We start from the raw sequence: 14,942 nt of genomic DNA, 5'->3' as shown, positions 1-14,942 counted from the left end.
AGCAACAGAGTTAACTACAGGCTATGACTTTGTGTTGGAATGCTCTGTGTTAATAGCTGCTCTCAAAGATTTTTACCAAGTTAGGACATCATCAGCATCATAGGGTCTTTCTGTAAATACAGAAAACAATTAAAACATTAGCGTCAGAATATATCATACATTTCTACAAAGCAATTAGGAAAATAAACCCAATAGAAAAACAGGAAAAAAACATGACTAATGTTCAATCAGATTCAGATTTAATTATATTAGTCTGAAATGCTGAATCTGCATTTTTTCAACCTCCGTAGGTGATCCAGAGTCCATTCAGGGTTGAGAACCACAAGACAGAGTCACATTTGCACTGGGTCTTGAAATATCAGTAGATTCACATAAGAAGGAAAGAGGGGTGAAGAATTCTGGATGGACATGGGACAAGAACAGGAGATGTGTAACTAAGCGGGCAGGGGTGGGAACTCCTCCTGCAGACAGACACCTAGAATCTTGTCATTTCAAAACTGGAAGGAGCCATAAGGACAATTGAATTTGTCTGCACACATCTCTCCTCCTGGCTGCTTATCAGTCCTGCTACTAAAAATGTTTTTCATGTATATGTATATGCAGTATTTATCACATACATAATTTATGATACATAGATATATATAAAGTTGGTACTTCATAGTATGTTTGCAACTTTTATCTGAGTTATGCTGAGTTCCCTAAGAATTCTATTAATACAAGTTATTAACCCCATTTTATAGCTAAGGAAACTGAAGCCAGTGAACATCAGTGACTTACTTTGGCAGCTGAGTGAGAACAAAATAGACATTTTCAGAACAAATAAAAAATACAAGAGTTCACCTGTAGACCCTCAACTGAAGGAATTTCTGAAGAAAGTGGTATATATTCAGGGGCACCTTAACAGAAGAAGGTGTGCTGTAATTGCTAGGATCACTGCAAAAAGAACAGAAATTGGATACATAACTTCTAACCTAGTAAAGAAAGGTGAATTAAAATATATAGATGCAAAATGAAGCATAAAAGAAGGAAAAAAACCATAAAATAGGAAAACAAAAAACTATAAAGTTTACAGTACAATAAAACCCAGAATGGGGTGTCATGACACCAAGGTCAAGTGTTCAAATCCCTGCACTAGCCAGTTGCCAAAAACCAACCAACCGAAGAAATACAATTCACCTATTTACACTAAATGTGAGTGGACTGTAACTCAAGGATAACATTAAAATTTATATTTTCCTTTTTTTTTTTTTTTTTTGTGGTAGTTGGCTAGTATGGGGATCCGAACTCTTATCCTTGGTGTTACAAGGCTGTGCCCTAAATCAACTGAGCTAACCAGCCTGCACTAAAACTTATATTTTTAAATTTCTAGTTATTTCTACTATTTCCATTTCCTCATTTAATTATATTTTAAAATTTATATTTTTAAGAGACACATCTAAAGCATACTTATACGCTGAGAGTAAAAAAGTGGAAAAATATAGAACCATGAGAAAGTTAACTTCCTCCAAATCTGCATAGTTATATCATTATTATTATTTCTTGTCAGCTGCCCAGTTCGGGGATCTGAACCCTTGACCTTGGTGTTTACCACTGCACTCTAATCAACTGAGCTAACCAGCCAGCCAACAAAATTGACCTTAAGCCAAAAAGAATTATAAAAGGTAAAGATATCAATTATGATAATATGTTCAAATCACTAGAAGATAAAGCAATGTAGGTCTATGAGCAAAAGCAAGACAGGATGTATAAAAGCAGATCTAGAGTTTATGGAATAATGACACTCCCTCCTGCCCCTTTTGTAAGTTAATTGGCTTATCAGTGCCCTCCAGGAACACACCTATGTTTAAACAAAGTTGGGTTTATTAAGTCCCAGCAAGAAACTCACTGCAAGAAAGGAGAATGCACACCATTGGGGAACCACAGGGTGTCCCAGTATGGAAAGGTAAAAAGGACTTAATATGGGATATCGGCTGTGTTAGGTGATTTGGGGAAGCTTTAAGTCTGTGAGGCTTTGCTCTGGATTGGATGCTGTCAGGAATCAGGGGTAATTTAATGATTGGGGATTTGGGGGGGGGGATTGGATTTGGCCTGTATGAGGATCCAAAGCCTTGACCTTGTTGTTATCAGCACCACACTCTAACATAGAGAGCTAACCAGATAGCCCTGAGTGGGAATCTTAATAAATCTTATCTAGAAGGCAGGAAGAATAGATGCAGCTAAAGCTATAACTGGTCTAAAAGGAGATGGCTCCAGGGGGACCTGTTGTCTGAACCTCATCGAATCTTCCTACCCATGTGGAAGGCTGCATAGATGAGGGCCAGAAGGGGGTCCTCTAAAGTACAGGAAGGCCCCTCTCTCCCTGTTTAAGGGTAGTACTGGTATTATCAATTTATATTTCCATCCAAGGTACCTGTTCCGTCACAGCATAGTTAACACTGGATAATATCAACACTTAAAGGGCTGGTGGTTAGCTCAGTTGGCTAGAGCGTGGTGCCAATAACACCAAGGTCCAGAGTTCAATTCCTGTACTGGCCAGCTGCCAAAAAAATTAAATCAACATTCGATAATAATAATTATTCACCTATTAAGTGAAAAAAATCTCAGTGTTATTTCAAGTTGAATTTTTGTAATTACTGTTAAGCATTTAGGTGTTCACTGGCCATTGGATTTCCTCTTTGCTGACCTAAGACCATTTTGATTTTATTTTTTTCTGCTGAATTGTAAGAACTTCTTGTATGTTAGGGAAATCAGAAGTTTCCCATATGAGTTGCAAAGATCCACCCCCCGCAGTTTTCCTTTTTACCATATCATAATAGGGTTGGTCATCCAGAAGATTTTATTTTTAATTTTACTGTGGTCAATCTTGATAGTCTTTTCATTTTTTAAATTTTATTATTGTTTTCATTTTTTACTTTTTTTCTTTTATTATATTTCTTTTTGGTAGTCTTCTCATTATGACTCCTGGGGTTTGCATCATGGTGAGAAAGATGGTCTCCACTCCGAGATTATAAAATTGTACACCTATGCTTTATTTTCTTTAGCATCAAAATAAGTGGTCCCTCTGGGATTTTTTTTTTTTTTCAAAAGATGACCAGTAAGGGGCTCCAACCCCTTGACTTGGTGTTGTCAGCACCATGCTCTCCCAAGTGATCACAGCCCAGTCCTTGGAATTTATTTTAACATTAAGATTTGATTTAGGGCTCATGCTTTCCTTTTATTTCAAGTGGCCCTTTTATTCCATTGACTCAAATCATCATCCTTTGGCTTGAACTTCCTTTGGTGTAAACACACCTTATCTCCTTAACAACACCCTAAACCCCTCAAGGACAAGGACTGTGCCTTCCTTCTGTTGGGACCCTCCTGGCAACTGGCAGATCTTGGGTGCTCAGCAAACACTTGGGGGTGAACTGGAGGGCTTGCTGTGCCATTTAGAGAGGAAGGATGTGTTTACTGTGAACAGTCAATGTAATAATACCTGGAAAGTTGATACCTGCGATGTTATATTGAGACAGTGGTATCAATAATATGTTGAAGAGGAGAATGGTGGTTATCGTTTTGGTCAATAAAGTCCATAATTCCTTGCCATTCACTGCACGGGTCCCTCCTTCCCCTCCCCACTCTCCTTCCCCCAAATCAGTGGCTACAAATCAATCACACTGTGTGTGCCTCAGCTGACTTGGGACCCCAGCTGACCTCAGGTTCTTTTTTTGTTTGTTTTTTAACTCATGTGGCTTAGCATCAAGATCATGATATTCTGGGGAAGGAGGGAGTAAACCGTAATAGTAAATAGTAAATTTCTTTTCCTTTCCTTTGTTTTTTTGCTGTTATTATAACTATAATAATGAAGAAAAAGCTTTTTTTTAATCTTTTTTATTTTTAAAAGATGACCGGTAAGGGGATCTCAAGTCTTGACTTGGTGTTGTCAGCACCACGCTCTCCGAAGTGAACAACCAGCCATCCCTATATAGGGATCCGAACCCATAGCCTTGGTGATATCAGCACCGCACTCTCCCGAGTGAGCCACGGGCCGGCCCTAGAAAAAGCTTTTTAAAAGTCTACATTATTTTCATATTTACAGATATGTGGACTGGCCGGTTAGCTCAGTCAGTTAGAGCGCATCCTCGTAACACGAAGGTGAAGGGTTCAGATCCCAATACCAGCCAGCCCATTACAAAACAATACACAAATATGTAATCACAGATGTGTTAATCTTCCCAGGTTTGTTTCCTGCTGTCTCTGCGAGCTGGTCTCTCCTGCATGTGTGACTTCCACAGGTACTGTTATTTCACAAAGTGGCTGCTCCCACCTCTTCCCACCAAACTCCCCGAGGTCAGTTTCTGAAAGCAGATTGGATCCAGTCATGTGAGCCCAGGTGGTATTTGTGCACTTCTAGTAATGATCTCTGACACTTACGGCCTAGACCATGTACAAAACCTTAACCTCCTACAATGCTAAAGCTTATTATCCCCACAATCATACTCACCCCCACAATCATACTCACCCCCACAATCATACTCATCCCCACAATCATACTCATCCCCACAATCACACTCACCCCACCACATGTTCGTCCAACAATAACATAATCTGAATCGACTCAACAACCCACAGCCTGCTGCTTAGCCTCTTCACTCTTCTTTTCTTGAACCACAACAATGAGAATAGCACAACCACATCATTAAGCTTCTTCTCAGACCCCCTCTCAGCCCCCTTCTAGTACTAACAACCTGACTCCTCCCCTTAATAATTATCCCGAGCCAACACCACCTCTCCAAAGAAACACTTATTCAAACAAAACTCTATATCCTCACATGAACCTCACTGCAAATTCTCCTAATCATAACATTTCCTGCCACAGAACTGATCATGTTCTACATTCTATTTGAAGCAACAATAATCCCAACCCTGATTGTCATCACCCGATGAGGCAACCAACCAGAATGATTAAATGCAGGACTCTACTTCCTATTCTACACCCTCTTTGGCTCCATGCCACTGCTAATTGCACTAACCTCAACTCCACTGGCTCATTAAACCTACTGTTGCTTCAACATTGAACCCAAACACCCCTACCCTCGTGATCCAACACCCTCCTATGAACAGCATGAATAACAGCATTCATAGTAAAAATACCACTCTACGGACTTCCCCTCTGACTACCAAAAGCACACATAGAAGCCCCTATCACCGGATTCATAGTTCTCGCAGCCATCCTCCTAAAACTAGGGGGACAGGAATGATGCGATTCACCATCATTCTAAACCCCCAGCAAGCTCCCTAACCTACCCCTTCCTTGTTCTCTCCCTATGAGTAATGATCATAACAAGCTCTATCTGCCTACGTGGGACAGACCTAAAATCCCTCATTGCCTACTCGTCCACCAGCCACATAGCCCTAGTAATCATAGCCATCCTAATCCAGATACCCCGAGGATTCACAGGAGCCACAGCCCTAATAATTGCTCATGGGCTTACATCATCCCTCCTATTCTGTCTTGCAAACTCCAACTACGAACACGCCCACCGTCGAACTGTAATCCTAGCCCACGGACTGCAAACACTCCTCCCCCTAATAGCAACGTGATGACTATGAGCCTCCCTGACAAATCTAGCCCTCCCACCATCAACCTAGTTGGAGAATTACTTGTAATAATAACATCATTCTCCTGATCAAATATTATAATTATCCTCATAGGACTCAACATGCTAATCATGGCCCTATACACCCTATTTATACTAATCACAACACAACGAGGTGCTCTCACACACCACATCAGCAGCATCAAACCATCCCTCACACGAGAGAGCTCCCTGACACCCATACATATTATCCCACTTCTGCTCCTATCCCTCAACCCCAGAACAGTTCTAGGGCCCCTTTACTGTAAATATAGTTTAAACAAAACATGAGGCTGTGAACCTGACAACAGAGACTCAAAACCCCTTGTTTACCAAGAAAGACCTCAAGAACTGCTAATTCTTATAACCATACCTAAAACTATGGCTTTCTTACCTTTAAATGATAGAAGGTGATCCATTGGCCTTAGGAACCAAAAATTTGGTGCAACTCCAAGTAAAATTAATAAACCTACCCCTATCCCTAACAATAATTTCACTTGTTATTCTCATCACCCCCATCATCCCCACACTTACCAGCACGCACAAACAGTACCCCCTATGACCACTGTCTTCTCCCACTTGTTGAAAAAATTATGGCTGAGCTCTGTCCATCCTACTTCCAGATGTGGTAAAACAATTGAACCAGCATGTTTTGAGCAAATACCTTGGCCCAGCACTGTCTTGGGTACTTGAAACATTCAGGAAAGAGCCAGGACTTTGTAATCATGTTGGAATGACGAGGACTGAAGCCATATTGGGACCTAAAACCTCACAGACTCTAAAAGATTTTTAAGAGACTCAGTTTTTATTCTTAGCATGCATTTCTCTCAGTTCCCTCTTTTCCCATGGCTATTTGATATTTTGAGCCTTGGTTATGGGGTGACATTATTTACATAAATGTAAAGTTGTTTTCCAGCCAGCCTGAAGCTGCAAACTTGCTGGGAGGCACATACTATCCAGACCCTGAGAAATCAAGGGAGACATCAGTAAAGCTATGTGGATTCCACCCCTCCAGCAGGACCTGAGGGTCTGGGAGCAGAGGCCAGATGGACCCTTGGTGAGAACTTGCACTTGGCTCCCTGCATGAAACTCCTGTAGCTCACATCCCCTCCCTCCTGCTTTTCGTTTCCCACATTCCATTCCCTCACCCCCTCTTTAGAAACCCCTCGGTAAACCTGAGTGTCTGAGATGGCTTTAGCCTGGCCCTTCTCCTTCAGGCTTACTAGAGAGATGGGTCAGCCCAACATCTCTCCTCAGGTCACTGATGTTCCTGAATAAAGTCTTACTTCCGTGTTCACCGACATTTGACTTTTGGGGTGCTTTATTTTTATTTAGGGGGAAGCAGCCAGACTTGGGTTTGAAAATAATAGTTGGCAAGCCTCAGCCAGGAGCTGAGTGCCCCCAGCCCCCTCCGCCTCATCTCTGTCTCAATCGCACAGATCTAGTTTCAAAAGATGGGCCTGCCCCCGGTGCCCAGGAAGTTAGTTAAATCTGTCAGTTTCCTCATCTGTAAAACCTGATCGTGCAACTTTGAAAGATCCTTATGCAAATGGGTATGATTAGTCACCTGTACTAGATTAATCCACCCAAGTAGGATCTGGAAAGAAGAAAGTCCGAGAGAAAGACCATGCAAGAAGATGTCACTGGTTACTGACAAGACTGCCGCTCTGTAGCCGGCTGTTTTTCACTCAGACTCTATACATCTTTGCTTATGTGTAAAATTTGGTAATAAAAATTATGGTGCAGACAGGGAAAACAGGCCGAAAGCAAAAGCAACAGTTTCAAGATTATATGGCAGAAACCAGACCTGTCATTAGTCGTATTCCATGCTACCTTCCACACCATGGATTTTTATCTCTAGTTTTGTTCGTTAGCTACATGTGACACTGGTCATAGGTTTCAGGGATGTTTGCACACATATGCCTGATGACATCCATAGGAAGGAGATTCTAGAATGATCACCGCTGTGCAGAAGGGGAGACTAGGGAGGTCCTGAGAATCACCGTGGCTTGTCCAGGGTCACATAAGTGATAAGAAGGAGGAGCTGGGGCTGAACCTACATGTATCTCCTCCAAGCTGTGATGCTGGCTGCACCCAGGCCTTGCACAGGGGTGCGATCAGGCAGTGTTGGTGGAAGTGTGGGCAACAGAGAGAGGTCATGGGGAAGGAGGGTCAGCAGTCAGGTACCGAGAGGGGCACTTGCAGTCTTTTACACAGAGGAGGGGGTCAGGAAATGAGGTACCAGGAAGTGACCTCACTTCCTTGAGAACAGACCCCAACAGAACTCGGAACTCGGTGACCTGGCACCCACATTCTATACACAGCCCCTTCCCCAGCTCACTTGGCCACAGGCAGAGTGAGATGTTGTGCTGTATCCCAAGGTCCCGGGGTGGTAGACCCAGGAGGCCCTGTGCTGAGAGGCTTGTCCGCTGCTTCCGGCGCTGGGTCAGCCCTCGCCCTGGACTCCGGTGGCCGTTTGGCAGGAGGTCCCCAAAGGTAACGTCAGGTTTCCCAGGGGAAGGAGGGCCAGGCCAGGCCAGGCCAGCACTGTGAGCCTCGCTGGGTGACCGCACAAGTTCCTCCTGCATGTGGGGGGAATGGGGACATGGGACAACCTCCCTGGGCAGAGGCAGAGGGTGGGGTGTTTATAAACCTGCTGGTCCTGGTGTGTTCACACCTCAGGTCATGGCTAGAGGGTGAAAGGGGACTGCCGGGGTGGCAACCACCACCCTGTACATTAACCCTGGACCCTCAGGCTCACTTCTCATGTCCTCCCTGGGGTTAAGACTGGCCTCCAGCCCCTTCCGTCCTGGGTGTTCACGGTGCTGTCACTGTGCATCTCTTCCCTGTCCTATCCTAGAGTGAAGAGAAGTCTTCCCTAAGCCCAGATGCCACCCACATGTTGTGGCCTGTCCCGGCAGGCACCCTGCAAAAGTGGGTGGAGTACCTGGTGCCCACTGTCACGCGTGGCAATGACTCCTATGTGCACACGTTTTTGCTAAGCTACAGGAACTTCGCCACTCCCCAGCAGGCGCTGGATCTGCTTTTCCACAGGTGAGCACTCTGTCCCTCGATCACACAGTGTCACTCAGCCGCCTCCCAGCTGTGAGTCTTGGGACTGTCACCACACCCCTCTGAGCCTCAGCTTCCACCTGTGTTCGGTGGGTGGTAACAGGAACAAACTTCAGTGGGTCCCCTATGGAAAGTGCTGCTCCTGAGTCCAGCCCTGTGGAAAGTTCTGCTGGAGGGGCCACGGTCGTCCTCATTCAGGATTCCTGCCCCCCCACGAGGAAGTCTCTGTCACACCCTCACTGACCTCATTGACTTGGGCTTCACAGTTTTCACATTTGAGATTCTATCTGGAGGCTTCTGGGTGTATTCAAAGCAGGGAGACCGGGGGCTGGCAGAGGGGCTTCAGGTGCACCCAGATATCTTGGGAGTAGTCGGTTGGGGTTTATTCCTTCAACAAACATATCTGAAGTCACACTATGTGCAGTGACTTTCTGGGCACTGACCATATTCCAATGAACCGAGGAGACTATATTCCCTGCACTACGGGGTTTCCATTCTAGTCAGAGGTCAGACAACCACAATATACATGAGGAGCAGGTAGTGCCACCATATGGTAGATGTGACACCGCCCTGGTCTCCTCTAGATACAGAAGCATCATTTCGGATTATCATGGGGATGGCGGACCCCTGGAGCAGCTAAAATGGTAAGTGGGGTTTGGGTGCAGATGGAGGGGCTCCCATATCCACAGAACTGTGTGTGGTGTGTGGGGGCCTGTGGATGGGGGAGCTGGCAGATCTCTGACTCCCACACATCTTATGATTCCTGCTACAGGGCTGAGGGCTCAGGATTTCCCTGCAGGGAAATTGAAGGCTCCCCCCACGGAGGCTTTTCCCAGCCCCTCCTAGGTTGCCAGGCCCATCTCTGCCAGGGCTGCCATACTGGGGGTGGACATTCGAGGGGCTGGTCTATGGAAGAGGCAGGGGCAGAGTGTACAAGACTGCAGCTCACTCAGGGGAGCCCTGGGAGGGCAGCATAGAGGGTTAGGCCAGGCCTCTGATGCTGCTGCCCACCTGTCTCCCCCCAGCGCCATGTCCTCCATCCTAAAGATCTGGCTGGAATTCTATTCCATTGATTTCCACGAGCCTCCTGAATTTCCTTCTTTGAAGTTTCTGTTGGCCTATATACAAGTCAATCTGCCAGGTTCAGAGGTGGAGCTCAAGGCTGATCTTCTGGCCCAGCTGGAGAAACTGGAGCACCTGGAGCCCAGTGAGGCGGAGACTGAGTGTGAGGAGGAAGAGGGTGGGTGCTTGTGAGGGTTTGGGGAGGGGTCTGGGCTTGGCCACACAGAGCAGAGTTTCCAGAAGCAGGCTGGGGACAGGGGCACTGAGTACTCAGAACAATCATGCAGTGTTCTGCAGTATGGGAAGACTTCCTGAGGCTGGGTCTCTGGACTTGGGCTTCTCAGAAAGACAGTGTCATTGGAAGAGACATTGAAACTCATGTTGATATTTTCAGTTGTTGTCACTCCAGTTCCAGCTTCTGCCCAGGCTGAACAACTGTCCCAAGAGCTAAAGACATCTTCAGCTCCAGCGCCAGCTCGACCTCCACTTCCAGAGCCAGAGCCTGAGCAAGATCCGGAGCCCAAGCCAGAGCAAGAGCAAGATTTAGAGCCAGAACAAGAGACAGAGCCTGACTCAGAGCAAGAGCCAGAGCCCAAGCCAGAGGAAGATCAAGAGCAGGAGCAAGATCCAGAGGAAGAGAAAGAGTCAGAGCCCGAGCCCGAGCCCGAGCCCGAGCCAGAGCCAGAGCCCGAGCAAGATCCTGAGCCTCTAACCACGTGTGGCTAGTGAGCAAATGAAATGTGACTAGCCTGAACTGAGACGTGCCATTAACTATAGAATACATACCAAATTTCTCAGATTTTTTTTTTTTGACCAAACCCCCGGCACGGTGTGGTCTGCACCACGCTCAGCCAGTGAGCGCACCGGCCATCCCTATATAGGATCCGAACCCGTGGCCTCGGCACTACCAGCGCCACACTCTCCCAAGTGAGCCACGGGGCCAGCCCTAAATTTCTAACATTTTACATGATAAAAAGAATGTAAAATATCTCACTAACCTTTTTGTTTGGCATTAATTCCACGTTCAAATAATATTTGCATGAATTAGGTTAAATAAAATTAAAATTAATTAAATTTTAATTTCACCTGCCTCTTCATCTTTTTAATGTGACTACTAGGAAATTGAAAATTACATATCTGGTTTACACTGTATTTCTATTGGAAAATTCTGATATAGAGCAATACTAGATACATATGAAGATCACGTAAGGGACAGAGAGGTAAGAAGTGAATCAGAGACATCACTCTGAAGCGTCTCAACTGAAAACAGATATGAAGAAAGAAGAACACGCATCACCGTGCGAGGTAATATCCACTGGGCACTCCAAGCACCACACTAGACACACAAAGTGCACCATCTTATTCGTTCGTCTCAGCAAACTTATGAAATAATATCATCTTTTCTGGAAAAAACACTGAGACCCAGGTCATACAGTTAAATGTTGGTGTTGGAATTCAAACCGATGAATGACCCCAAATCTCAAGCCCTAAACTGCCACCTCACTTCCAGAACAAGTTATGCTCAACAGTTATTAAACTGTTTGGTTTTAAATGTTACATTTAAATCAATAATTTATTAGTATGGTTCATTGACAGAATCAGTGAAACACACGTGATATTCTACTTTGATCAAGGAGAAAATACTGATGAGCTACTGATGTTATATTTTCACCTCGTTGGGCCACTAAATAAGTTTCCAGTGCAACTTCTTTCCCTTTATCACAGGTTTCCTAAACATGTCACGTTAGATGGTACATATTTCACTGTCCAATAGAAATGACAACCCTGAAGAGCAGGATCTTGCTTTCTGTACATGACTAGATATATGAGATAGATCCACTTAAATTTTCCACAGTCTCTTTCAGACCATGAAAGAACCTGAACCCCCAAACTGATTAAAATGATTTGAAGGAAGCTGGATTAAATTGCAACCATTTGTTGAAGAACCAAAAATTAAATTTACCAAACTGTATACTTTAAAAATGGATTTTATACTCCTTGAAAATGCTACACTTTCTAGGAACAGAAATTTTTAAAAAAGCCTTGACATTTTAAGTGGAATCAAGGTAAAATCTACTACAAATATAACTTGTGATCAAAAGAACAATGTATCTTTCATTTATGTCTGTTTGGTTGATTGGTTTTAATTTCAAAGCCAAACTTGTCTTTCATTTCCTTTTGAGCTCTAACGTCTACTACCCCTCTGGACAAAATGGTAATCACAGAACTGCTGAACTTGGATAGTTACAGCTATAATTACATCACCTTCAAAAACCTCCCCATGGAAATTTTATTAAGCAGTTTGTCTTCAATTATAATAAACACACTTGCCCAGACTAATAACAAACCATTGCCATAAAGTCACAGGACAGAAACGGAGAAACAAAAGGAAATCTGAAGGAAAACATTATTTTAGAATAATGAGACTAATTGGCAGAGATAGCTTAAGACACAGTTCATATTGGACATGGATTCAAAAGGGTGTCTCTCTGAACTGACTCACTAATTCACTTACGAATTCAACTCCACGGTGTCAAGAGCATGAAGTGACAGACCAGGCATGAGAGATGGCCACCTATACTCATCACTGAAGGTCACCAAATGGTGTCCCTCCTGTCCAAGAGGAGACCTCCTCCCAAACTTCTCTTGAGATTCTCCTCATTACCACCGTCAACTGATAATCCCCGTACTTGCATTGCTGGTTCCCACTCGTGCATGAGCACAAAGTATTTTGCTTTATTGGGTGAACTCAAGGAATAGTTATTGAGCACCTACTATGTGCCAGGCACTGTCTAGGTACTGGAAATATAGCAGTGAACGGTACTGACAAAAATCGCTGTCCTGAAACTTACATTCTGGTAGGGGAGATGTCCAGTAAACAAGATAAATAAACGACATATGTAGTATGCTAAACAATAAATGCTAAAGAGAAAACACAATGAAGCGGGGCAGGGGCATATGAGCTGCCGTGGGTGGGGTGGGAAAGGTTGAAAATTTAGAGGACTTAGTCAGAAACAGCTTCACACACAATCAGGAGGACAGTATGTGCCTCAAAGAGTAGCCAGGGCAAGATCGAGGCTTAGTGTCCCGAGATTGGGAAAAGAAAGGAGCTCAGCGTATCTCAGCAAGTGCAGAGGGAGCGTATGGGAGAGCAGAGAGGCAAAGACAGGACACGGACCACTGGGGACAAAGGCAGGGCGCGCACTTCGCCTACGACGGCTTCTCTGAGCTGCCAAAGCACATTTTCTCTTCTGCAGTCAAAGAACCCGGCTGAGCTGCTGAAACTCCCCAGCGGTTCCTCGGACAGGAGGACACACGGGGACAGGGACGCACACACGCTCTCCAGGAACAGAGCTGAACGTCCAGGAGAAAGCGTCAAGAGCCGGAGTCCCGGCAGGGAGAGGAGTCGCTGCAAAGAGCAGCCAGAGGCCCCTCCACGCGGGAGCGCGATGGAACCCGCCCCGACCCCAGTGTGCGACCGCAGGGAGGCTGGGGCGGGCACGGGACACACCCCCGGGGTGCGGGCGCTGTGCAGGGGGGCGAGGAGGCCGGACCCCGACCGCGCCGAGGCAGGGGCAGGGGCGGCTCCTCGGGCATCCCGGGCGCCCGCCACAGGGGGCTGGACGCCAGCGGCCACCTCGAGGCGCCGGGGCGGCAGCCGGGAGCGGGACAAAGTTCCCGAGCCCCGCCGCGCGCCCCCGCGGGCCGGCCCACCCCCTCGACAGCGGCGGGTTCCAGCGGTCGAGCCCGCAGCGCCCGCGCCACCGCCCGCGCGACCCTTTCCCGCCGAGCGCGCGGGTCGAGGAGGGAGAGCAAGAAAGAGCCGCGGCGGCGACGGCGGCCCGCACTCAGCATGACCCTGGGTGGCTGCGGCACGGCGACCCGGCGGCCGGCGATGCGCGCTCCAGGGTGGCCGGCGTCTCTCTGCCCCGCGCTCCCGCGGCGCCCGCTCTACTCACCCCACCCGCACCCACGCCCGGCGCGCGCACGCCCGCGCTTCCCCGGCCCCTCGAGCTCGCGCCCCTGTCGCTTTCGCGCGCGCTCCCAGCCTCGGGGCTTCTCGCCTCCGCCTTCCCTCCTCTCCCCTCCCCCACCCTGACCCCGATTCCGACCTCGACCCCGGAGCCTTGCGGGCCCCTTCCCCGGCGTATGGCTTCTCTCGCGTGGTCGCGGCGCCCCCTGCCCGGTGGGCGGCGATTTGCAGGCCCAGCCGCCGCCCCGGGAGGCAGCGATGGCCGCGGGAGCCTGGGGAGCCTGCGGCGACGTGGAGGACGAGGCACTGGGCCTGCTTTATCGTTGGTCTCAGTGGTTTTGAAGCATTTGTTGAGGGGGAGTGGATCTTGCTCAAGCGAGTTTGCAGGATGTCGGGCTTCTAGGTATAGGGAATGAGGTGGGTTCCTTTTGAGATGGGGTCGGGGCCGCTCAGTACCCACAACCGTTCTGGGCAGGAGATTGTGTCTCAGGCGTCGCTTCCTCCGGAGGGTTTTATTCCACGGGCTTCTCAGCGAATGCCACCAATGGTTAGTTTACTCAACAGTTCATTGTGACCAGAATGCATGGGATCTTAGATCCTGGGTTTTTTTATATTTTTGGTGTGGCAGAGTGAAAGGCATCAGAAAACGCAGAATTGTGTGAATGTTGCATGACCTTCCCTCCTCTTTAGCCTTATCAACGTGTGTCTGCTTTTTTATTTGGCGGACGTGGTACGCTTGAAATGCACTCGAAGGAGAACATGTTGATTGGGGTCGAGAACAGCAGGTCTGGGTGTGCACGGAGGTACCTACAACGTGCACCAGCATTCCACCGCCGAGTGGTGCGGCCGTACTTGCAGAGTTGTGGAAAGTAGCAGAATGCAAAACCATAGGAGCCGGGGCTGCGTCTGAACTGTCCTATAATCACCTAAAGTTCATGAACAAGTAGGTGTTTGTTAACCAAGACTCCTAAAATCTCAGGAGTCAGCTCTGCTGTGTGGTATTGGGTAACTTACCTAACCTCTCTGTGCTCCAGTTTCCTGATATATAAAATGGGGATAAAAGAGCACTTACATTACATGTTGTTGTTAGGATTAAATAAATATTAGTAAAATACTAGAAAAAGCACTAGTTATTGATGGGTTATTGAGTTGATGCTTATGAGAATCAGAAAGTGATATTCTATTTAATGCTGGCATATTTTCATAAAAAGTGTCCA

The 14,942-nt window shown here is 46.6% G+C and overlaps 1 protein-coding gene across 14 annotated transcripts in view; it reads left to right on the top strand.

The window, feature by feature from the left end:
* Nucleotides 1–10,769, top strand: part of LOC134378191 (ral guanine nucleotide dissociation stimulator-like) — a 40,990-nt gene extending 30,221 nt beyond the window's left edge. For 7 of the 14 annotated variants that reach the window (XM_063097162.1, XM_063097160.1, XM_063097161.1 and 4 more), the window contains 6 exons: nt 4,219–4,274; nt 6,524–6,675; nt 8,479–8,672; nt 9,275–9,334; nt 9,716–9,930; nt 10,147–10,769. In XM_063097162.1, the coding sequence (XP_062953232.1) occupies nt 6,613–6,675; nt 8,479–8,672; nt 9,275–9,334; nt 9,716–9,930; nt 10,147–10,478 (864 nt within the window). In that variant the 5' untranslated portion in view covers nt 4,219–4,274; nt 6,524–6,612 and the 3' untranslated portion in view covers nt 10,479–10,769. The remainder of the gene's footprint in view (nt 1–4,218; nt 4,275–6,523; nt 6,676–8,478; nt 8,673–9,274; nt 9,335–9,715; nt 9,931–10,146) is intronic. The other 7 variants (XM_063097158.1, XM_063097155.1, XM_063097168.1 and 4 more) reach the window with 7 other exon arrangements.
* Nucleotides 10,770–14,942: the final 4,173 nt, after the last annotated feature.

Source organism: Cynocephalus volans, chromosome 5 (genome assembly GCF_027409185.1).
Source record: "Cynocephalus volans isolate mCynVol1 chromosome 5, mCynVol1.pri, whole genome shotgun sequence".
Taxonomy (NCBI): domain Eukaryota; kingdom Metazoa; phylum Chordata; class Mammalia; order Dermoptera; family Cynocephalidae; genus Cynocephalus; species Cynocephalus volans.
This window is presented reverse-complemented; position numbering and strand designations above follow the sequence as displayed.